We start from the raw sequence: 26,123 nt of genomic DNA on the forward strand, positions 1-26,123 counted from the left end.
CATACCAAATGTGAAATGAGTGATTTCCAATATTGTGTGACTAAATCCCTCAAAACATACCTGCCTATGCACTCAAAATACACCTGCCTGTATGCACACTGTTCTTGGAAAGGTGCATTTATGACAATGACCAGAAACAGCCGTGGAGGGGACATGAACAGGTTTCAGGGTGCAGGGGATGCTGCCAAATGAAGGAGCTGTTTAGAAGCAGCACCCAGGCACCCCCCACTGGAAATGTGGCTGGAAATGAAGGCAAGGGCTGAAATCTGATTGCCTGCAAACATTCTGCAGCATTTTGTGCTTTGCTAGTTCTTTAACAACAGTGGACTGAAACAGACTCAAAATCTGCAAGCAGTTCACTGACACAATTTTAAATTGATAATTTTTTATACACACAGGATGTGTTTGTTGGACAATTTTGCTCCCCAGTGAGAGAACCTGACAGGCTGAACATCACCTGTTCCCCTGGCTGATACACACCCCAATTAGAAAGCAGCACTGGAAGGATTTGAACACAGGCACTTGCAGTAGTCTCAGCTCTCTCAGTAACTGATAATTGACTTAGGGGTAACAGGAAAATAGCACACATGGGAAGTTAAAAGAAAAAGAAAGAATAAAATGGCTGGTTAAATTATAGCAATGCCTTTCTTTAAGTGCCTAGGAAAGACAGGCAGTCATTATTGCAAACCTAGGGGTGTCTGAGAGTGCCACTTCAGGTTCCTTTACTTTTATATAGAGAAGCAGAGGCACAGAGAAGAAAGTAGACACATTGTCCCATGGTTAAACTCCCCACCTGGCATCTGATTCTGACCAATATCCAGGATGGAGCAACAATCTCCATGGATCTCCAGCAGGAGCCTGTGCTGACAGCTCTGCTCACACAGATGTCTCTGCTCCCCCTTTCTTTGTCTGCTCACACATCAGGGGGTACAACAGGACAGGTCCACCAGGGGCTGTGCATCCCTGGGGCAAAGCAAGCATTTCCCTCACACCTCTGAGGCTGCATTGAAACCACCAGGACACAAAAAGAATTAAGATCTGACACCATCTCACCAGTTTCACAATGCTGGTTCTTATACCAGTGTTTTCATTGCCACTGATTTAATGTAAGTAATTTTCTTTCTACCTAGTTTCTAGGGGAGAATGAAGCCCTTATGACTAAAGCCCAGCTCTTATCATGTTATCATAGGAGGCACAGGGTCCCTAGAAGGTTACATACCCTTCTGCTCAGCTATGAAGAGCATTTTGCATCATTTTCCCTCAACAGCCTATTGTGAAATATTTAGAACAAAAAAAAAAAAACAACCTGCTTTATTTTTGTTTAATGGTATAAAACCCAACTTTGTTAATTCAGTGAATGCCTACTCAGGCTCTGAAGAATTTGTAGTATTCAACATAGACCTTTGTAGTGAACAACAAGTCCAATCATTCTGGTCGCATTATGCAAAGTTCCAGGAATTCTCTGGCATGAGAGAAAGATACATTTTGTCTGGCATATGGAAATATTATTTGATTTAAAGTTGTATCCCACAAAAGTCAGTCTTGACAAAACCTACTTTAAATATAGACAATCACTTTCATGCTATTTTACCCATTTTAAGGCTACTTCATGACCATCTTAATCAGCTTCCTACCCCTGAATTCATACACAAATTCTTTGTATCAATGAGTAGATACATAGCACTCTCAGAAGAAGGAGTTCCAACAAAAACTTTAACAGATTTTTTCATTTTTAGACATGTAATTTTGGTTAAATAAATTATCATGGAGCAAGAAATAAAAATGTCCATGTGTGAGAAACTGGCCATTCTTGGTCCCCCTTAAACTTCAAGTAACACTTGCTGACCAAGAAAAAAATTGAATTTGTTTCACACTCCTTATATTAACTTTGTATTTCACTAATCTCATCATTCTGATGAGCTTTTAAAAAGGAGTACTTAAGTAGTTTCTTTTGTGCATGTATAATTAAGAATATCTAAGGATTTAGGTGCTTCCAAACACAGCTAATATTTGTTTTAATTTCAATCACTAATAAAATTATTAGTGATAGATTGAAATTAAAACTTAAAATTGCCTTTGAGAGCTCTTTCACCAATAGCCAAGTTACTCCCTAATGCTAAAGCCTGACCATCACCAATAAAACAAAACCAAACCATCAGTGAGAGGTGGCTGCAACCACAAAAGCATTGGGAGTGTCAGAACTTCCTTTGCCTTCTTCCTCCACAGAATACAAAACCCATGATGTGCTTGCAGTGGCAACAAGGACCAAGTCTGGCTTCTGAAAAAACACATGAGGAACACAAAGGAAAAACACAACCAGAAAACCAGCACAGAAAGTTCAACACAAGCTGCTGTTCTTCTCAGCAGCTGAAAGCACAACCACACTAAATGCCATAAACCAGTTCCAAGTCATGGGGAAGAGCTGGAAACTTTCTATGATAGCTTTCTTGTACAAGGCTTTCTTAATTTGGTGTCTCTGGAACAATTATCCATCTGCTTCAGAACTGATCACTTATATTAACCTGCCCACATTAACCATCTATAAGAAATGCATCATACAATGGACCAAAACCAGCCCCAAACCTCAGCTCCTCCAGAATGTAAATATCCCTAGTCTACAAGCAGCAAGAATATACAGTTGGTTTGTAAAAGAAAGAAAAAAAAAAGTTGATGCATGACTTTCCTCAACTTTCAGCCCAAAAGTTACAACCAGCTATTTTGTCTTTTTGAAATAAAAGAGAGTAATTTTAACAGGTTCAGAATATCAGACACTACGCCACAGGTTGTAGCCACTGTTGTGTCCATCTCTAAACACTGAATACAGCAGAACTGAAGTTCTGCCCACTTTTGCTTGTACTGCAAACAAGCCTCTGCATAATAAATAGACATGGAAGGGTGTGTACACATGGAAAAAGAAGAGTTCCATTGTCTGATTGAAATTATGTTTGTTTCTGGTTGTCTAATCTGAGTCTCTTCCACAGGGCAGCAATAATGCCACAAGAATTTGTGCATTAATTCAGCCCTTATTCTCCCCAAACTGTTTGCATTATTTATTTAATTACTTTAAGAAAGGCTTCTCAAAAGAGATTTTACATTAAAAAAAAATTCTAGGTCTCCTTCATCCTTCCCTGAGTTAAAAGATTCCATCACTGCAACTATTGTACAAAATCCTTCAACACCTTCTGTTCCAAGTGAGATCACAGTGCTCTAAGACCCCTTGCCCCATTAGAAGAGTTTTCTTATTCAAGAAATGCTAATGCTAAAGCTTTGAGTGAATTCAAAAGTAATTTTCTTTCTTCAGAAGAAGAAGAATGAAAACATTTTATGAGAATCTTTTACATTTGTGGCCTGACAGTGGAAGACAGGGATGCCCAGTGTCTTTCTACTGGAAACAGAACTGAGTCACTGAATTTTCCCAACTAGAGAGTACTAAGAAAAAAAGATGATTTTGACCTATTTCTCAAAAACAGTCTGTTTGGACTCATGGGGTAAACTTAAAGAAGAGGCAGCTGAGCCAGCCAAGGACTTCCCCACGCTGACATTGAGACAATTTGGATTTCTCTTGCTTCAAAGCAGTAACAGGCACGAGCACTTTATTCATGCTTCTGTGTTAGTCTCCTCTATTAACATCTTCAACACCTTTTCCTATAGATCTTTGGACATTACTTTAATGTTTGCTGTAATCACATAATGCAGTTCCTCAAAACCATTGGCAGTTTGTTTGAGTTGCCCTAATCTACAGCAAAAAGGAGAAGAACCACAAAGCAGAGAAACCAGCCTTAGTTTTTGCAGTCATTCTGGGAGTTATCAAACCAGCTGGGAACAGAAAGCAAACAGCAAATACCAAAGTATGTAGGACAGCAGTCTCTGCAATGGGAGTGAAGGATTGTGTCCTACACAATGTCTTTGACAACTCCATACATTCTTATTTTAGAATGAAACATTTGGACTTCCTTGCTGTTGGAAATCTAAAATACCTTTAGATACACACGACAAAGAGTTCACATAATTTCTGCTAGTAGTATCTCCAGTTAAACAACAAATCTGTTTCCTTGTTCAGAGCCACTAAACACAAACTATAAACTTTGTTTAATTCTCTGTTTGACTCTCCAGTCACAATTCTAATCAGCACCAGGCATGTGTATCTCTGTCAGTGGCTGTTTTGCAGCAGATACATTGAGCTGTAGAGGTAAAATAACAAAATTTTTTTTTCAAAGCAACAGCCCCTGATCTATTACAATAAACAAACTTCCATCTCCAAGCAACTGATCTCTTAGCAACAAGAAGCACCTGCATAAAAGATGCTACAGGGAGTGATCACCAGACAACCTATCCAGACCTGTGAGAGGAGCTCACCAGGAGCCAGGACAGCGCTCTCCTCCAGCAGAAACCCACAAGTGAAAGAAGACACAGGTACCTTTTCAATTCATATTCTGACATTTTTCTTCAAACTGCATGGGTAGGACATGAAATAAATGGGATTTATTTTTGTTTTGAGTGGGAAGTATGCCTTCTGGAGCTGCTTTGATCTGCTACTGTAATTATCTTTGTGTAAATTATATGCTGTCACTACCTAAACAGAGGGGTTTTTTAGCAGAAAATATGCAGGTCTTTGGCCAAATTCTTGGTAGTAAAACAGCAGCAATATGCTATATATTTGTCAAGTGTTCTATGAAGTTTCTTTTCTAAAAAACAGCACAGTGTTCTTGCAGAACAGTTATCCTAAGAAAGTGTATTCACTTCGTGAATACACTTCCAAGCGGTTTACATAACATCAGAAAATATTAAAGTATTTCATATTTTTATAGATGTGGACCCAATAGATTAAAAACCAAACCTTTTCAGTGTTTCTGTGGTTTCTGATTTAATACTTTTGACTCTCAAGTGGATTTTTTTCATGTGTACCATGACAAAGTTCTGGGGGAATACACAGCATGGGACAGGCACTGCCAGCTGCTGCTGCGCAGCAATGTAGAATTAGTTGGGAAGTTGTGAATTTTGGACAAACTGACATTTCCAAGCATCACTGTCACAGCATGGAAAAATGGATTGTAAGTGAGGTTTAAAAAGCGAGGTTAAAATAAAGTGAGGATAAAATTCTCAGGCAAAACAAGTCTTGAACTGACCCTGGGGATTTTTTTATTCAACCAAAGCTTGGTATATCTCAATTGGTGCTTGCTGTGGAAAGGTGCTGTCTTTCTTCTAGCTGCTATATCTCAGTTCATATTAATATCTGATTAATAAAGTCATTTGCAAAAAGAATGGTTTGAGAATTGTCATGCATTCTTTCTCAGTCTTTTTTTTTTTTCAAATACACAGATAAACTTTCCTTCAGGACTAATTTACATATTTTGATAGAATACATGATACTTATAGCCAGAGGAAAAAGTCAAAAATTTAATTAATATTTCTTAGAGAGTCATCCCTTCTGTGTCAACCAACTTTTTGCTTAAATTGATCAAGGTATTTGCCAGCAGTAAAAGTACAACAGCAGAAACATGACTATGGTAGAGAGAGCTGGGTTTTATTTGAGAAATTAGAAACAAAACACCTTCCCTGTAGTAACAGAAACCAACAACAGCTATCTACAGAAAACCCTCATACAGTTCTGCTTTGCCACAGCCACAAGGAGTCTGATCAAAAGCACTTTAGAGAGATTTCATTTGCCATCCACAACTCATTTTCTGATTGGTTTTGAGTTAATTAGACCTTGTGGTGGTGCAATGAAACTTTGAGGTTGGGATGAAGTAAATGCCAGCCCTGCCCCTCCTGCAGAGGTTTGCACATCCCCAGCTGGTTTTGGTGCCCTGCAAGCACTGGCACCCCTGCTCTGCTCAGGAGATGATTTGTGTCACAGGAAACCCTGGTACCATCCCATGTGGGCGATGCTTTTCATGGACATTGTGGTGCCTCATAAGCAACAAGACCTTTTCACAAAAGTGCTCAAAACTGACAAGTTATTTTTCCAAATCACACCTCAGCCACCATAAAAAGGCATTAAAAAGGTACACTGCTCTTACAACAGAACTCCATTAGTATTCAAATGGAGTCCTACATTTATAGAAGATTTTGTAATGTATTTGTTTCTGGAAAAGTGTTTAGTGACCAGCTAATTTCCAGTCACATGCCAGTACTGGGTGGTGCTATGAAAACTGTCCAAACTGACTCCAGACAGTAGGAATGTCAACATTTACAACAGCAATTTTAAGTTTGCCATTCCAAACTTCTCTGCACATTGGAACTCACTGTAGACCTTGAGTAGAAAGGGTGACAAGAAATTGAGCTGTGTGGATAAAGCTGGGGCCACCAGCAGCCCTGTAACAATGCAGCAGCATTTTACAAGTGCTATCAAAGGCAGCTGACAGAACTTAATCTCAGAGAAGCAGGCTCTAGGGACAGATCCTATTCAGCTGTGAAACAAAGTAACCCTGTCATAACAATGCTCACCAAAATTAAAAAATAAAATTCAATATAATAGCAGAGGCATCAAATGTAACAATCTTTCTTATCACATAGTACAGATGTTTTTCAACACCACAAAATCATGGCTGTGTTCTGCCTCTTTCCCTTGCCCTCTGACACAAGTTTAGGCTCCTACCTCCTCATTTACTTGTCAAGAGCCCCTTTAGATTGCCAGGATGGTCATTACTAAATTCCCACCTGCAAGCTTTGCTGAAAGCTGTCATCTCTCCCTTCTCCATTCCTCCCCCTCCTCTAACCTAAACAACAGATGAAGTTGTAAGTGCTATTTAGATTAGATTTCATAGTAATCAAGTGGTGCAGGATTAATCTACCAGGCTGTAATAATCATTCAACACTGCTAGAATACATTTCCATAGTAATTAGATGGGATAGACCTCTACAGCTACACAAATTCCAGCCCACTGACTCAAACTCTAGACATGACTGAAAAGGGGGTTTATTCCCTCCTTTTCACATTTTACTATATTCATCTTCCTTTTGAGATGCAGAGGATTGAGTTAAAAGTAGAAAGTATTCCTAAAGAAGGCAGAGTGCTGCAGAAGCAGAGTAATGAAAACACCCAAATTTAAAATGTCAGCTCTGCACCTTGGGACTGCAAACCCACCTGTAATGGGAGATGTCTGACAGATGCAAAGGATCAGGTGACTAAACACAGTGAGAAGTTAAATGATAAAAATAATTAAGTAATAAAACAAATGAAAAGTAATTAAGAAAAAAGTATGGCAGATCAAGAGGAGTGCAACTCAAGAGAACCAATAAATTGTGATTGAAAATCCTCAGTGACGTCCACATTGCATTCTGAGAGAACTGAAGAATTAGAAGAGACCACAGAATGCAGGGTGGCACTAAATAAATGTGCAGCCTGATGCTTACAGGGTAATTTACCTCTCACAAGGAATGGTGAGCACTCCCCAGTTTAGAAGAGTCTCCTGACCTGTTCTCAGCTTTAAACTCCAGAACCTTTCAAGGAAAAAAGACAACCCCACTATCAAGGATGTGACATATGCTGTACACCTGGTGATAAATATCTACTTCAACTCAATTAAAACCCACTATTTTATTTTTCAGAGATACTGTGCTCCTTCAGTCTATATCAACATTGGCCAAAATTGTGGTACAATGGGAGCAGATATTTTAAAAAAATGGGGTTTAAATGAAATAAGTCTGTTTATTTTTCCAAACTGTTTAAACCTAGAAAAGTTGCTTCAGATGCTGCTAATACAGGTTACTAATACCTGGGAATTTATAACAAGTAGCAGATTTTTTTGTCTCCTGACAGACAAACCACTCCAAAGGAAGCAACTCCACAACACAAGAATGGCTCTTCAAGAGTTCAGGAGTTTTTATAAACTCCTTCTCAAAATTAAGAGAGATTTTCAGCTCCAATTCTATAATACGATTTTATGAATTTGCTCTTTTACTGACAGAGTCATTAAGTACAAAGCTCCAACCACAATAAGACGTGTCAACACAGCTGTCCTTTAGATGTATGAGCTTTTCCCTTTACTGTGGACCCATCATTCCTCACATTACCTTTAACAAGAAAATGTTTGACAGAAGCTAGAACATTCTCCTAGTGCCTTGTAGCCAATCTCAAAAATGAGTAATCTCAAAGGCCCTCTGCTGGCAGCTGCTTTCCCGGGTGCTGAGATCTGTAATTGCTGCCAGGCCAGACAGCCTGGGCACATCCATCTATTCTGTCCCAAAAGCCCTTTCCTATAATGAGTCTCTTTTCCCCCACTGGATGTGGGATTTAAAAGTTTTGCCCCATAAATAACAACCCAAATCAACAAATCCCTCTGATCTGAGCCACCTCAACCAGCTGCAAGGAAAAGAAAAATTACAGCAGATAAATGAGCAAGACTAGGGAAACTTTCCTTCATGCACAGTGGGCACTCTAACTCAGTTCCATTCCTAAATTTTTCAGTCTGCTCAGTGACTACTCACTGTCCAAATGGGTTTGAGCTTTTATGAGGAGAGATTTCACTCGTGGGCAGTTCTTAAAAGATGCAACGCATAAAAAGAAGGATAAGCAGTTGTGTGGAAATATCTTTAAGGTGAATTTTTCATGGCCCAGCTGGCTTTTGCAATGAGAAAAAAAGAGGTTAAAAATGCAAGCCCTGAAAGTATGTTTCATTAATACTCATTGAATTTAAGCAAAGAACCCCTCGATACAGGAAATATCAACTGCTTAAGGGCTTGAGAAGCCACTTTGACTAAAGGCTGTTTAAGATCAGGTCAAGAGTGTATAAAATATTCAAACCAATTACTTTGCCTTTAGTACATTTATCTACATGACAGAACAATCCAGGATGTTAAAATTATAAATGTAACAGCAAGGTGTTGGACATAGAAAAAGAAAAAATTCTTTTACTAAAAACTGTAAAATCATGAAGCTAGGGTAATCAAGAATCTAAAACCTGGTCCATTGTTATCTGTATATTTTGAAAAAACAGAAACCTGTCTGCATTCCACTGTCAAAATAGTGATAAGATTTAGCTGTGAGTATTTAAGAGCTGAACAAGATCAAAACTCATTTTTAGGAGATAGAAGGGGGAGACTCATACTTGCAAAGTACACTGTGCAAACATATCAGGGCCTTCAACTCCACCAGGGCTCACCCTGCAGATCTAATATTCACACATCCACATTGGGAGGCATGAAATTGGTTTATTTCACAGCACCCAAATGCATAAGCAGCTCCATGCTTGTCTGCACAGGGAATGTGAGGCAGTGAAACTACTGAGCACACACCAGAATGTCTTGGAAATGAAAACCAACCCAGAAAACACAATGTACATCAGAGCCTATCTGTGGCAATGGAGTAAAAACATGAAGTTTATGCAGATCCAGGGAGAAAGCAACATAAAATGGAACTATACACCCCAAGTGTGGTTTTCTCCCTCTGTAATGCTGTAAACTCATTTTAGTGAAAGGGACAGAAGCTGATAAAACATTCACATACACACAGGCATGCTTTTGTTGTGTTAAGGAGTAGCAGTCAAGGAAATTCAAACTAATGAATTCCATGGCATAAATGATTGTGATAAAAATGCTTGAGGATACAAAGCTGTTTCTCACAACTCACAGGGCAGTGGAACATCTGGAGGTGTCCAGGGTGGGACCTGTCCCTGGGCACCCTCAGGAGGGCTGGGCTGCTCCCCATTGCAACAGCAGGGATGGTTCTGAAATGTCACCTGGCACTTGGGTCACTTTGGATCATAAAAACCCCAGAAGCCTGGACACAAAATATACAAAAGGGAGCATTGCACGCACTGCAAGGTTTTAAACCACTGCTTGCTCCCTTTTCCCATATACCCTTCCTACACTCCATACACACCAGGATTCTCACTATCTAGAAAGCATCTCTCCCATTCTTGGCTTAGTTTAACATAATTATAGCACTGCTGGTCACTACAGAGCAAGTTCCCATTTTTTCAGCTACGTTAAACCAAAGAACAAGACCAATAAGAAAGCACTTGCTGAAAGTAAACTGCATCTAAAAGCTTCTACTAAGTAAATATATCCTTCAACTTTGAAATATTGTTTCAGGAAGAAACAAATCAAATCTCTTCTTAGTTATCGCCAGAGCAGAATTAAGATTTTTTTTTAATAAAATATTGTGCATGTTCAAGCAGTACCTTCCTGTGGTTAAATGAATTCTCGCTCACATTCCTCCTCACACATATTCCTTCCCAGGTAACCCAGCTTCTTATATTTTACTAATTAATTCAAAAATATGCAAAAAACCCTTTGAATTAATCCTTCTATTCTCTTTATGCATGAGACCTGTTGGCTGTCCTTGGGTTTTCTTTCTTGTGCTGAGTGCTGGTTACAGCCTGAGTAAAAATATGGCAACAGAGAATCTATGACACTGTTTGTTATGGCATGTATTATATTTTTCAAAGTATTTAACAGAATAACCATAAAGAAATGCTTTACATTATATTTCATTATGTTACACTCAAAGTTCGGCAGTAAAAAAAAAGCTATAATACATGTCTCAGACAAAAACTGTGGTTCTGGGGTATATTATCTGAATCATTGAAAACTACCATAGTTATTCTAGAAATTCAGGAACTCTGGCACTACAGGCATGCAGGAAGGGAATAGCTAAATAAGACAGACAAAAGCTGGCAAGTGAACTCATTCAATGCTTGCACATGTGCTGAAAGTTTAATTTCTTGTGTTTTGGTTAGAGATGTGCAAGGAGTAAACCTCAGTGCTGGCCAGCAAAGCCGATATCAGAGATAAAAGGTCTGTCAGCCAAAATATCCAAAACTATGCCTCAACATCAAGGTCAGAAAACCTTTGTTATTCCCAAGCAAAAAAATGTGTCTGTTTCATGTCTCTTCTGACTTGTGATGAGACTTGTCCCAGCAATCACTCCAGGCAGTCCCCCTGGTTATAAAGCCACGTCCGGAGCGGATTTGCTCATTTGTAGGGACTGCAAAGGGGCTGAGAGGCACCAAGCAAAGCTGAACACCTCTGACAGCCTCTGCCTCTCTCCCTTCTCTCTCTTTCTGAAGCCAAGCAGAACCTCTTTGAAGAGATGGTCCTGGAGACCCTGAACCCAATGCACTTCAACATCACCAGCCTGGTACCAGACACGATGCCCGTGGCCACCGTGCCCATACTCATCCTCATGTGCTTTCTCTTCCTCATATGGAATCATGAAGAGACTTCATCAATACCAGGTAAGTCAGCTTTAGCCCTTCTGCAATATTAAAGTTTTCAGAGTAATTTTTGTTTGTTTCTCAAATTTAAGTGCCAAATTAATGCTGAATAATCATGGTATGACAACAAAATTTGTTATGAATCAGTTTAAGCAATACAGATTCTTAAACTTTCCTGGTAAAGGAAATCAGGCATATTCTAAGTTCAGAACTTCCATAATAATTGTGGCTTGGTCATATGACATTTTGTCTTCAGTTTATTTTGTGTATGCTAGAAAGCTAAAATACTATTTTACAGCTCAGGATTTTCAACTATTTCACTCTATTTTACAACTCCCATTTTCATGCGCATTATAAACTACTTTTTGCATGTTTTAAAGTTTAAGCCTCTAAATTACCTTTACTCTAGACAGTTATCTAAGAAGCTGTTAAGATTTTAGTAGGTTATCAATGTTTCTCTATCTTTAGCACTGAAAACCCTCTAGAACAGAACAACATCGAATCTCCTTTCCCCTCTGGAACATTCTGGGGGCCTGTTTAGACTTTAATGGCTCAGCTTATTTTCCACCAGATGCAACACCGTGCTGCATGGAGCAGAGCAGTGCACAGCCTCTCACAGGTGTTGGACAGGAATAACCCTAAACCAGTGACTCCTGGAAGAAACCCTGGGAAAAGATTCTTGCCTAAAAGAGAATTTCTTCTTCCTAGGATGGAGCCACTGTCCCTCCAAAAGCAAGCAGCAGCTGGAAGCTGTCCAAAGCAGCAAAGACTGTCATTTGTTGTAGGTACCACTGAAAGCACTAGAGGCCTCTCAGACAGTGAGATTTCAGCAGCACAGCTGCAGCTCCTGCAACAGTCTCAGAGCAGGACAGTTTGTGTGAGCTGCCCAGCACAGGCTGTGACTGCCGTGTGTAAAACCTCCTTTCAAAAGGCGTTTTCTTGTCTGTGAGCACTGCTGAGACCAGCCCTCTCTCCCCTGTTTCTTAGGGCCAGGATACTGCATGGGAATTGGCCCCCTCATCTCTCATGGCAGATTTCTCTGGATGGGAGTAGGGAATGCCTGCAACTACTACAACAAGACATACGGAGAGTTTGTGAGAGTTTGGATCGGCGGTGAAGAAACATTTATAATTAGCAAGTAAATCCTTATTTTCCATACTTAATAACTTGAAAAGCTTTATATCTTTACAACCTCTTTGCTACTTTATTCTAAAGCAGAATTGAAGTTATTATTTTCGAAAATTGTCCTAACAAAAGCCTATTACTTTTTACTGTTCTAGACCTTTTTCTAATCTTCTGTCTGTTTAAAGACTCTGCTGTTGAAGTTTTGGTGAATTCTCCTAATATTTTTTGTGGATAGGAAATTACTGTGGCTAAATCCTAGAAATAATTTACCATCTATTTTACTATCCATTTATTATAGAGATAACTTTCAGTTTAGGGATCTAGGCTTACTGTAATGTGTTATTAAGTCAAATTTTCATTTTCTGTGTTTTTAAATTTCTCCTTAAAGTGGAAGTAAATGCTTGAAGGTTATGGCTCCAATTCAGTGATTTAACTTAGCAAATACAGCATTATAGCATTAGGAATAATTCCACTCCAATTAATGGGATTATTCATGGGTTTCAATTATGCACAGTATTAAACATAATGCTAAACTTCAGCCTAGCATTTTATTAGCTCCATCGGTTTCTTGAATTGGATTATTACAAGTCATGCCATGAAAAAGAAAAAAAAAAGCAGTAAAAGGTTTACCACATGTAATTGATAAAGAATCAGAACCTTTTAAGTAACAGTGTCAATCAATTAATACCTTCATTAAGTAAAAACCTTTGAAAGAAGAGCAGCATAGAGAATAATCACAGAATTTGCCATATGGTGCAAGTCAGCTTCATCTCTATTTAAACCTCAGTAGAAAGAAGTAATCATGACAAGAAAACTGTTCACATTTCTATCCTACAAAGGTGTTGCAAATATCAGCTAAAGCAGTAAAATGTTGTGAGAATGCTCTGAATGCTTTGAAATTCCTAGCAACTCTTACAGCTGTCTTTGTGCTACCAATTTACCAGAAACAAACCAGGAGTGCTGCTAAACAGTGCCAGATTTACAGTCTATACATTGTTTCTTTTCAGACATTTCTGGCTTTAAATCATCGGCTATACCTAGAAAACGAATATTTAACTTTTTTTAAAGTAAGAACATAGAATAAAATTTTCAGTGGATCCTAAATTCATTGCAAAACTAAACATAACCTGGCTTCTGCACAAGAAAATCAATGTCATCTCTTTTCACCAATGTCATCTGAACTTTTAGCATCAAATCTGATACTGAGGTGCTAATGCTCAGAGAGAAGGATTTGCAGTCTTGCTTACAATAGCTGATGTCTTTTGGAGGTTTCAAAAGGAAAACCTCCTTATGCAAGGTCACTTGACAAAACCCTGCCTTGAAACATTATGATGTGTCTCCTGCACAGAGACATGTGGGACAGGAGGAAGCAAAACTGTAAAACCAAGGATATTTGCAGTCAATAGCAAAAGCCACGTTTATATTATCTGACTGAAAAAATAAACTAAGCCCATGTTAGTAGTCTGGGGTTTGGCCCATAGACTATACTGCACAGTACAGAAAGAAGCATATTGTTTCATTTCAAATCTTTGATCTGATTTTCTTTCTTTTGGTTGGATTTCCTTTGATCAGTGTTTCATCACATCCACATTTCTGAAATGCTGGCTCCCTCTAAAGGAAATTACATCCTAAAGCAAGAATGCTGTCTGCCAGCACCACCAAATTAATCTCGCTGACTGAAAATATAATTATGCATATCATGGATTTCCCTTATGTATCTCTGTAAGAATATTTATTATTTATCCCACACATACCGTTGTACTATGATAATGCATATTCAAGTGATGCATGTGTTTTTATGCTTTCAATATGTGTCTGAGAATGATCAAAGAACTACAAAAGAGTACATGGCATTGACTATACAACAGTAAAGCTGTAATTTAGTACACATCAAATATTTCACCTTATCCTCTGAAATATCTGACACTGGGCACTACCTAAGTGTGTCATATATATCTACACATTTCTATGTATACACACTATTCAGTTTTAAATCCTTTAAAAAAATCCTTCATCAACTATTTGCATTTTAATTGAAAAATAGTTTAAATCTGAGCAGAACAGCTTATGGCTTTAATATAAATTCTGAAAGCATTGATCAGATTTTTAATTATGTAAAAGGAACAACATTTCGTGCTAAGCATTGTACTTGCTGCTAAATTAAGAATGCGAGTCAGCACTTGGGAGCAACTGTAAAATGTCAGCATACAAATGCTGTATTTAGTCCATTAAACAGTTCTTTTATTGGGGGCTTTTTCCTCCTTCCTTCCCCAGATCCTCCAGCGTGTTCCATGTAATGAAGCACTGGCATTACGTGTCTCGGTTTGGGAGCAAGCTTGGATTGCAGTGCATTGGCATGTACGAGAATGGGATCATATTTAACAACAACCCAGCTCACTGGAAAGAAATTCGGCCCTTTTTCACCAAAGGTAACCATGTGCACTGACACTGCATCCCTGTGACACACACAGAGCCAACCCTCCCTGAAATGCTGCTGTGTTTGTCTGAAATCCACTGTGGAGACCCTGGGTGACATTCCCTGCTCTAGGGGACACGAGAAGCTTCCCTCAAAAAGCTGTTAGACCCCACTGGCTCCTTGCCCTGTTCCTGTGTCTGCTCCTATGTCCCTGAGCCACTCCCTCCCATTTCCCTGATTGTTCCTCACCTTTGTACTTCCCCAAGACCAGGGTCAGCCCCCAGGCCCCTATAGAGAGTAAGGGAGACCCTCTGTGCATAGGGGTCAGGACTTGAACGTCTCACCTCACAGTTGAATAAAACATGTGTGGATATTATGCAAAGACCCTTTTTGCTTCCTTAACCTGTACCATACTAGCAAACACCCTTTTTACTTCCTTACCCTGGACTATGCTAGCAAAGACCCTTTTTGCTTCCTTACCCTGGACTATATCAGCAGCTATTCAGGCTGCTACAATCCATCCCTGGATTTTCCTTTCTAAGAACAATAAGCCACTGAAGCTCCAGAATGGTTTCACACCAGCCCAATGACACAACTGGCCATTTCATCAACACTGCTATCACCACTTGAGGCATCATAAAGAAGGTACAAAACCTAACCAACCTTTTGTGTTTTTGCACAAATGTCCCAGCTCTGTCTGGCCCCGGGCTGGTGCGGATGATCGCGATCTGCGTGGAGTCAACCATCGAGCACCTGGAGCAGCTGCAGGAGGAAACCACGGAGCTGGGCAACATCAACGTGCTCAACCTCATGAGGAGGATCATGCTCGACACTTCCAACAAGCTCTTCCTTGGGGTCCCCCTGGATGGTACTGACAGCTCCAGTTCTGGGCCTCAGGATGGGCCTGAAATGCATATCCAAGGAAAATTCATTGACGCCGCTCAGCTGTTTTGTCTCAACATAACAGAGCAAGACCAGACCCTTGTATCACCATATCAATAATTAATTGAATGGATTTAGTATCATGGTAGTTATAAAAAATTTTTACGTGACCAAAAATATGCATTAGCTTTTCACCCACCTTAATGAATTGTGCCATTTAAAGAGATGTTTATGCACCAAATTGGTACAATTCCAATATTAAATTATAGTCACGCAAGAATCTGAAATCTTTCTACCAAACTAAATGATTGCTCTAAAAAGTTCACCAAAAAAATTATATTTTCTATTTCTTCAGCCTATAACAGAAATAATATTATCAGGATGTCTAAATGGCCCTTTCCAGTGTTCTGCAATAGCTCTGCTTCTGCTCTCCTGTGGGAGACTCTTTGGTCTGGCTGACACAGCTCTGTGTCCTTGCAGCAAGTTACCAAGAGTTTCTGCAAAGATCTAGACCTTTCATACACTGTGCTTCAAATGTTACCTACCAGTTGCTTATCAGATTCCCAGGAACTTAGTGGAGTAGGGAACCCAACCTTATTATTAAATTTCTGAAAGATTTACCTTACTTCACTAATGACCTTTTTTTTTTTTTACATTTCTTTTCAGAAAATGCCATTGTGCTTAAGATTCAAAACTACTTTGATGCCTGGCAAGCCCTTTTATTAAAGCCTGACATATTTTTTAAGATTTCTTGGCTGTGCAAGAAGTACAAAGATGCAGTGTGAGTATCAACCGTTCTACAGAGTGATTGCATAAGAGTCTTTCTTTTTATGAAGAAGCATTTCCCTCAATGGGAAATCAAGGGAAATGAATCAGAGCTTTCCTCTGCCTTTTAGACACTAAATTGTGACACTTGCAAAGGTGGCTGCTGAGGTCCCCTGTTTGCAGAGCCAAGACAGAACCAGGTTTGTCACTGGTGGTACAAGTAGCTGAATTCTGGGACCAGTTAAAAGCTTTGTTTATTCAGACCCAATTTATTCACCAAAATATCAGTTCATGCACACTCAAATTTGAAACTTTGGTTCAGACAAGGAAAAGCCATTGTATGGATGAAGTGATATTTGCTGTCCAGTTGAGGACAATCAGGTTGCAGCTCGTCCAAACAAGGAAACCCATCTGTATTCAGGGCACAGACCCCCAAGAGTTAACCCTTGAGCAGTTTCTGGTTATTGGATTTCTCAACATGCATTTTTGAGTCAAACACTCATTTATGAGTTGAAACTTGGTGCTCAGTGTGATAATCCATTTCAAGGTTGAGGGTTTTTTTCCCTAAGTAAGGAACAAATACATTTTGCCATTTTCCTCTTTGCAAAAACACAAAATTACTCTTCCAGTTTTGTGATCTTCTTTTCTGTCTTCTGCCAAAAGAGAGCTGGCTTTAAAAAGAGCTGGCAGTCACTTTTTTCCATTTTGGATTTGTTTTCCATCTAGTGAAATTGTTCCTTAAGAAGGATATGCAATAAATTGCTTTGATAGTGCTACATAACAAAGGCTCTAAGGAAAAGATCAAGTTCACCCAAGGTAATTGACAGCTCTTGAGCACCGGACACAAGATTCACCTTTTCTGATATTTGCTTGCTAGTTTTATTATGGCACTGATTACTGCTTTATCCTGTGATGCTGATAATAAACTATTATAGCCCAGTAATTACCAGAAAGCCCCTGCAAGCAAATATTGATATTTCAAAAGCAGTCCCATAAAAAATGAACTTATTAATAATTTTTTATTGCAAAGAAAGAAAAAAGAAAATATTTCTGGATTTAAGACAATGCAAAGAACCACCACAGGATATGAAGACTTGTAATATTCTTCTGATAAACTTTTCAAAAAGGACTACTAACTATTTCTAATACATAAAATATTTATAAATACTGAGATCTTTATGGTAATTGAAATTCTAAATATATTTACCCTACAAATACACATTATCTAAGTAAACAGTAACAAATCCACATTTGAAAAACCTGAAGATTCCATTCCAAACCTTTTCAGAATACTTTTTTTAAACAATTGCTTTCAAATCTATAATTAATTGAAAATTCCCCCAAAATTTATAACAACCTTTGAACTTTACTTTTTCCACCACTGGAACACAAACTGTTGACACAGTATTACTATTCAAATATGAAAAGTTTAAATAAACTCTACTCCAATATACAATTTTTCTAATACTTGTCTAAAAAAACCATCCCTTATGTTCTCTAAATTCATTTTACTTACTGATAAAACACAATATAAGATACAAGGAAAGAAAATAATTCTTTGGAAATGGTAATAAATCTTTAAAACCTTTATTCATTAATAGTGTATATAGACACTTTTCCCTCCTTTTCAGTCTATTCTATAAAAAGAGATTAAGATTCATTCCAGACTGTCAAGTAATTATTTAAGAATAATAAGAAAACACACTTTGCCTAAGTATTACTACTTTTGCAGAGAACCACACAACTATTCTTAGGAATACTTAATTTCTGCCATCCTTAGGTGCTTTTCTTGATATATCTCTGTATTTCTAGTCATACTCTGGTGCAGATATTTAAAAATATGTTGCATTTCATCTCTTTTCAGCAAGGATCTTAAAGGAACAATGGAAACTTTAATAGAACAGAAAAGACAAAAGCTTTCCACTGTGGAAAAGTTGGATGAACACATGGATTTTGCATCTCAGTTGATTTTTGCACAGGTATTGGGAATTTACTCAAAATATGGCAAGTTTTGGGTTTTCTGACATTCGCCTGAACACAGACTCTGCAATTTAATCTTCACATGCCTCTCCAAAAGTCACATCATCATAAAGGGATGCTGAGTTGGTGTTGGGGAGTCCCTGAGAGTGACTCACATAGAAATATTGTATTCAGGATCAGGTGCTTGTCATACTTATTTCATGGCTTAAACAACATCCCTAAAACTCTTGCATCTATCCCTGAGTGTCCTTCAGTCTTTTTTTTAACCCTTATGTATTATTTAATATATTGCCTTATGTTTGGAAAGGTTTCAAATGTTATATCACTCCTACCTTGTGTAATCTCTGACAGCTCACAAACTCATTGAGGAAATGCAACAAACTAAAAGGAATTTGAGCTAAGAACACAGATTTCTGCTTTCCTACAAAACACCCATCAGAACATGAGCTGTCATTCTCTGAAAGACAAAAAAGAAATGCTATTTAGTGTAAGATAGACTGTCCAGAAATTGTGCATTCTATAAGACCTTTGTTGGCGTCAGAGGTCAGCAATCAACATTTTCTCCAAAATTTCCTTTTTTTTTTTCCAGAACAGAGGGGATCTGACTGCTGAGAATGTGAACCAGTGTGTGCTGGAGATGATGATTGCTGCTCCTGACACTCTGTCTGTGACTCTCTTCTTTATGCTAGTCCTGATTGCAGAGCACCCCACAGTGGAAGAGGAGATGATGAGAGAAATTGAAGCTGTTGTGGGTAAGCATGAGCTGCAAAGTCAGTCAGGTGGGAATATAATTTTGCTTCAGCAGTGATCTAATTTAATTTGTCTAAATCTGAAAATTTTAAGCAATTCCTCCTAACAGAAGTGTTTGCTGTAAAACATATGAACTATTACTGTAAGTAAAAAATTATATTAAAGAGCAAATTAAAAAATGTGAGAAATTTATAAAATAAAATAGGAATCATCAGAATTGATAATATATTAGAAAAAAATGTGGTATATTTTCTCCTCAGCAACCACAGAGTAGTATCAGCATTCACCTCAAGTTCAATTGAAATTATTTTCCTGTTACCCTGAAATAGCAAAAGGGGGCACTTGTTTCAAATAATTCTAATCACCAGTATTTCTCTGTGCTAAAATAGAGAACTTCTCTAAGTTTCATTATAACTCTAGAAGGAAAAGACTACACAAAATTAAAATTATATTCTGCTGTCATCCATTTTGATCTCAAATTGGCCTCCTCTAAGTACTAATTACTAACTATTCAAAACACAATCAAGATATTCCAAATTTGTATTCTTCCCCTTCTCTAGCCTTCATTCAAAGCCTGACACTGAACCAATATAGAAACTAATTTCATCCACTCTTATTTAAGACTTACTTCTGGTCTGTTAAACCCCAGAAAATGTATCACAAGTCTTTTACTCTTTTTCTAAGGTACATTTAATAATCCTCATTGCACTGTCCTCATGAGAGTACTCAGTCACTCATTTTCCCCGCTTCTTTCTGAAGCCTTACCCTCTAAGGTAAGGCTTTACCACAGGGTGGAAATTTAACATCCCTACAGAATTAGCTCCAGACTGTCCCCAGGGTCTGTTTGCTGTCAGCTCCTGGAAGATGAATTTGTTGTTCCTTGTTGCTCTCTCATGCACAACCCAAAGAAAGACCCCCAGAGTTTTGTTGGTGACAAGAACAAGGACTGATAAGAAGATGAGAAGATTGTTAATTAATAAACTAGGATTTACACTAATGAACAATATACCAGATTTCCTCAATAAGTAAGGCCACACAACTCCTTAGAAGCTGTTGGATCCTTCATACAACCTCAACCCGAGAATCTTCCCAAAATATTCTGATATTTGTACAATGAAGTTATTAAATTCCTAACCAACTAATCTCTTCACCATCTGCTCTATTCCACAAGGCGACAGAGACATCCAAAGTGATGACATGCCAAACTTAAAAACTGTGGAGAATTTTATTTATGAGAGCATGAGATACCAGCCAGTGGTGGACCTGATCATGAGGAAAGCACTGCAGGACGATGTCATTGATGGCTACCCCGTGAAAAAGGGCACCAACATCATCCTCAACATCGGCCGCATGCACAAACTCGAATTCTTCCCAAAGCCAAACGAGTTCTCTCTGGAAAATTTTGAGAAAAATGTAAGTGTTCCATCTTGTTTCTTTCAGAAATTTGGATTTTATTTATTGCTAATGTCTCTTCCTCTTACTTTGCTCAAGAACTTTGCAGCCATAAGACTGTTTTCCCTTTGTCTAAGTGCCCAATTAGCCATACAACCTTCTGAGTACTGTTATTATTATTAGAGCTGGGCAGATATTTTCCTCTCAAGCTGCCTTTTAAATAAAAAATAATCATAATATAGAAAACAGTTTTTCCAGACATTATAATTTTGATTAAAAATCTCTGATTAAATTTGTCAGACACACACGGTTGCCATTATATCCCCTGGCACTGGACAAAATAAAAAGGTTTTATGGGGCTAAAGCCATGCCAGCAGCCCACAGAACTGAGCATTCTCTGGAGAGGTGGAGCAGTGCAGTAACTTCTGAGAGACTGGGGATCCAGTGCCCATGTTATTCTCTTTTTTCCTCTTTAAATTAACAATATTTTATAGACCATAATGAGAATGCTAAGTTCTAACTAACTCAATACTGCAGATGTTGAGTAATTAAGTTCCCGTTCAGCTCTGAATTTCAAATGAAGTTATGTTCTAACTACCAGGAGAACTACAATCAAAAGCAATATGTGAATATTTTTTCTTCTTGTAATCCCCCACTGGTTCAAATCATCCTTCAGATTATTTACTCAGACCTCTGCTCTGCTGATTACTGATTAAACAATTGGGTTTGCGAAGCTGTATTTGTTCAGCAATAATAACCTGGAGAGATTAAAACTGCACTGATATGTTAGCAGCTGCACAAATGAACACTGACAGCAGCAACTTCAGCTTTAAAAAAGAACAGATTACTTTGATACACCAAAAAGGGACTCACAAACACCTGAAGCAACAACTAAGAAAGAAAAACAAAAAAGTGCTCAAGCCAGAAAAAAAACTTTAAGGTTTACCTATTTCTTACCAAAAAAGCTAAGCATATCAAATATAACACACACAAAAAACTAGTATTAATCCACCTGGTTCATATTTCTCAACTGCTGAGCAAATCCTGCAAACCACATTAAAAACAACAGCTCAAAAAAAGTTTTTGCAGAAAGTTCAAGAAGAGTAAGCGATGAAGTTTATCAAAATTACAATTCCTTGTGAATAGACTCCATTTTGCCACCCATTATTTACATTCCAAGTATTTCTATCAAAAATTGGTATCTTGCTTAATTTACAAGGACATTTTGCTACTAAAAATATTTCCCCTTGACCAAATATTTAACCACACATTTTCTATCTGACTTGATGCATTCTGTTTGCCACATAATTATTCTGGCAGGCACAATTTCCCTCCAGTTCTCTAAGTGAATAGCAATCCACAGCATTATTTATGATAAGATGCCATTGTTAGAATCTAAACATTTTTCCATTTTCACAGGCTGTGCATTTGCCATTGTGCTGCACTGCCAGCTGCTGTACTTGCTCTGTGTTATCAACACTTGTATTTATCTATAATTTTTCCAAAAGCACAGCTCAGTTTATTTAAAAAAAATTAAACTGAACACTTCTGTCAGTCTGAAAGTAAGAAAAAACAGTACACTTTTTTCCAGATGATTTGATAGAAATAAATGGTTTCTACTCTATTCTTGTTAAATAGGAAATCAGAACATGGTTAATACCTGGTTTTTTTAAAAAGAAGTTACACAGATGAAGAAAAATAATTTCTTTATAACCATACTTGCTTTTTAACTGATCTATTCAATGGCAATAAAGGTAGCAGAAACTAGCTGTTGATTCTTCAGGAATTCTGGGAATCCTGCATTTCATATTTCAGCTGCCAGGGCAGAAGACAATAGTTTTGTGTTATCTCTCTATTAAATATGAAAAATTTTAACATTTAATTTCATGACAAATTAGTTCTCAGAAATATTAGCTTTATAATTACAAATGGAGTAGGCGTATGGCTCAGTGATTATCATTAGACAAGGCATCATTTCAGATATTTATAAGCTTTATAATGAACATTTTCTGAAGAACTTTTTAATGAACTTTAATGCATTTGAAGAGCAGAGGCTTCACTCCATTTCACAGCTTGTGGTGAAATCACTGTAGTTCCCAGGACAAACAGACAAACACACGAGCAGAATTCAATTGTTTAACTGTACAATCCCTGCTACCTCTGAATTTCCAAGGGCTGGTCCCTATTCTGTCAGTGCCTGTAGCTGGGCCTGGAATTTCCAGTGTGAAATGAGGAATTGCCCTCAAAAGTTGATTTCCACAAGTTTTTCAGAATATATCTGTGGGAATCCATAAAATCAGAGGGTTTTGGGAAAGCTGCAAAAGGCAGGCCTCAGAGACAGCAGAACTCTGATTAGAGTTAAGCAGTAGCCGTAAGATTGGTCAGCAGAAAAATTATGTAAGAAGTAGAAAAGTGAGGACAAATAGAACAATTGTCTGGGCATTAACACTGGTCTAGAATAACTCCCTAAGCTGCAGAAAAGTGTATCTAGTGAGATATTAGGAAGTTCTAAGCTTAATAAGGGAGCTCTGTTCATTGTGTTTAAGGCTTACAAGCAGGGATTGTATTCGAAATAAGCAAGCTTTCTTTAACCAAAGGTACCTGTGCCTATAGTGGTTGGATAGAACTACTGTCAATGTGATTTTGCTTTGTGTGATTGGTCAAAAAACTTTCAAGTCACTTGTAACATTAAGTTCTTGGTCTGCTGCCTGGGATGTGAGCTGCTGGCATCTTCCCACTGTCATAACCATGCAATGAGACTGATGCTGGAAAATACAACAGCTCAAGGCACGTTCCCAGCAGTCCCATCCCATTTGTGATTTGTACATAGCCCTGGCAATAATATTGACTGGCAATAATATCCACTACCAGTTTCCATCATTATTTTCACTGCTTTTAAGGAGAAAACCCTGTCTCTGAGTTTGCTCCTCCCGTTGCTCCCCCAGGTCCCCTCCCGCTATTTCCAGCCCTTTGGGTTCGGCCCCCGGAGCTGCGTGGGCAAGTTCATTGCCATGGTCATGATGAAGGCAATCCTGGTGACTCTCCTGAGGCGCTGCAGAGTGCAGACAGTGAAAGGAAGAGGCCTGAACAACATCCAGAAAAACAACGACTTGTCCATGCACCCCATAGAGAGGCAGCCTCTGCTGGAGATGGTTTTCACACCCAGAAGAAATGCAGACGAGAGCCAGGGTGATAGAATGGATCAGCACTAAAGTTACAGGATTTTCTCAACCACTAAGAAATAATCATTCCTAGTTAAATACAGAAAGTAAAACGTTTTGTTGCCCCTAAATGACTTCAAGTGACACCTTGTTCTGCCTGTGCAGCAGAACCAAAGCAGAATTGGAAAGACTGAAAGTACAGAATAGTTTTGTTGTACATGAAGCCATGCTATACAATTCCTGATTACATTTTAAAACCATAGAGTTTAGACAAAGTTACGCCTTCCCTTTCAAACACTGCCAGTTCAGAGGTTTGAGGGTCAACAAACCAACATACCTGATATGTGCTTAATTCCCTTTCCCCTACCTCCCTGAAGCTGGACCTAGCAATATTTGACCACAGCAAAAACGCTGTTTTCAAAATAGCTGAATGAATAACATAAGTTCCTTTCAAGACTAAGAAACAATTTAAAGTATTCAAGACGTCTATAAGTTGTAAAGAAGTGTTTGAACAAGTCAAACATTTTTCTTTACATGTTTTGCTGTCCTGTTAGATACCAAAGATTTGTACAAAACACAGTGTCACACAGATTTTACCAATAGCAGAGTACTAGGTAATAATGGTAGTTGAGATAACAGTTCTATGTTTTTAAAACCCAGTATCCTGCTGCAGGGGATCTGTAAATATCTTAGTTAAAGCCGGGTGAGAATGAGGTGATGAGCACCAAACTTCATCACCAGCCCACCTGGGTGGGGTGACTTTCAGCCCCACCTCCTCACCTGATTGATTACAGAAATTTCCCACCTCCCCTCATCTTGAGTGAAGGTGGTCAAATTCCCTCTAAGGTGTGCCAAATCCCTTTTTGACCTGGTTTTAGCTGCTCAATTCCACTTCAGAGAGTAAGATTTGGAATTCTTGCCCATGTTCACCTGCCAGAGCACGAGACAGTGTCCCTTCCAAATAATCCAAACAACTCCTGGTGCTGCTTCTGTAGGAGCTCTGGGCTGTGTCCTGCTCTCTCTCTCTTGCTCCATGCCCACTGGTGTGCAGAGGTTCTGAGTTTATAAAGATAAACACTTTCATGAAGCAAATTTCACTGGGTAAGTGCCCAGAGTTTCATAGTGACAAAGGAGAGAAGTTCTGAACTAACAAGCAGATGTCTAGGAAATGTTTTTCAAGGTGTTTTGCATACACAGGTTTTTATTTTAACTATAAACCAGGCTGGGGTTTATACTCAATCCTTAACAGGAAAAAGGGACAACTACTCAACCTTTCTGTTCAGAATTGACCCATCTTGAAATTTGTACAGTCTGGACATTGATATCTTTAGTAGCCTAATGAGGAGTTGCCAGCTTGGTCAAGAAGAAAAAGATCTTCCTGGCTAAATGACAACATTCCTTGACAGAGACTTTTCATTTTCATTAAGCTTGAGTTTTCATACTGTGTAACACAAAGAAAGGGATTTTCCAGACAAAGTGCCTTGATAAAGACAACCAACCAATGTACAGTGGGCTTTATATTAACCTTTTCCGTCCAAGTCATTTAAACTATAATAGAAGGCAAGGGGGAAAAAAAGGGAAAAAAGAGAAAAATGTGTCTTCACTTTGAAAATATAAATACAATTCATTAATTAATCTATTTCTTCAGACCACTGATCTCAGGCACAAGTCCAGAAGAGAAAGATCTATCCAGTAGCACAGAAAAACTGCAGAGACCCAACAAATAACCACATGCCCCACCCAAAGGTAATGAATTAAACTGGGAATGGTGGCAAAGAAGAGGAGCTGCCCATTTAGGGTAATTCTCAAAACAATATACAAAGTTTGTACAGTAATTTAAAAAATCAAACTTGAAAGCAAACATGAACAATTTATTGCAGCTAGGTTACTTTTAAAACTTTCTCCATAACTTTTGCATTATACCAAAAATTACAACAGCAAGGTGCAATCATGTACCACCTGTACATGCAGACAAAACTGGGCAGTTGAAGACATGAATAAATAGGATTTAATGGTAAGACTCAATGGTCTTTTCCAAATGAAAAGGTTCTATGTTTCCTAGGATTTCTATTTTTTAGGTCATGAAGTGCCACAGTGGTATGAATCTGTGGAATATCTAATGTGACCTCTGTTTCTACATTCTTTATACCCTTTAAACTAAGAAATTGACAAAGCAGCTGGGAGAACAACAAACACAACCATGTTTAAAACTTTTTTACTCTTTCTGCATCATAAAACACTTCAGGGTACTTCAGTGGGCATGTATTTCTTATTTGCATTAGAACTTTGCAAAGAAATCCACTGAAAGCTCTTTTTCTTGAGAATAAACTACTATTTTGTACGCAGGCTACATATCTTTGCTTATTTCACACACAAAACCAATTTTGTAGTGATAATTTTCTGTCTGATTTTCCCACCTCACAATTATAGGCCTCCTCCAAGTAAAATTTTTCACAAGCTTGAAATTAATAAATTATCATTCAAATTTTGAAG

The 26,123-nt window shown here is 38.2% G+C and overlaps 1 protein-coding gene across 1 annotated transcript; it reads left to right on the forward strand.

The window, feature by feature from the left end:
* Window positions 1-9,958: 9,958 nt before the first annotated feature.
* On the forward strand, window positions 9,959-24,143 carry LOC128934750 (aromatase). The gene is made up of 9 exons (XM_054272601.1): window positions 9,959-11,180; window positions 12,147-12,297; window positions 14,559-14,713; window positions 15,392-15,568; window positions 16,249-16,363; window positions 18,212-18,326; window positions 18,917-19,079; window positions 20,249-20,490; window positions 23,415-24,143. Exons 1-9 carry the CDS (start codon window positions 11,036-11,038, stop codon window positions 23,679-23,681), a joined length of 1,530 nt encoding a protein of 509 aa, XP_054128576.1. The 5' UTR covers window positions 9,959-11,035; the 3' UTR covers window positions 23,682-24,143.
* Window positions 24,144-26,123: the final 1,980 nt, after the last annotated feature.

This window comes from Melozone crissalis, unplaced genomic scaffold (genome assembly GCF_028551555.1).
Source record: "Melozone crissalis strain CALT ecotype California unplaced genomic scaffold, PUWL_Pcris_2 ptg000014l_1, whole genome shotgun sequence".
NCBI classification, from domain to species: Eukaryota; Metazoa; Chordata; class Aves; order Passeriformes; family Passerellidae; genus Melozone; species Melozone crissalis.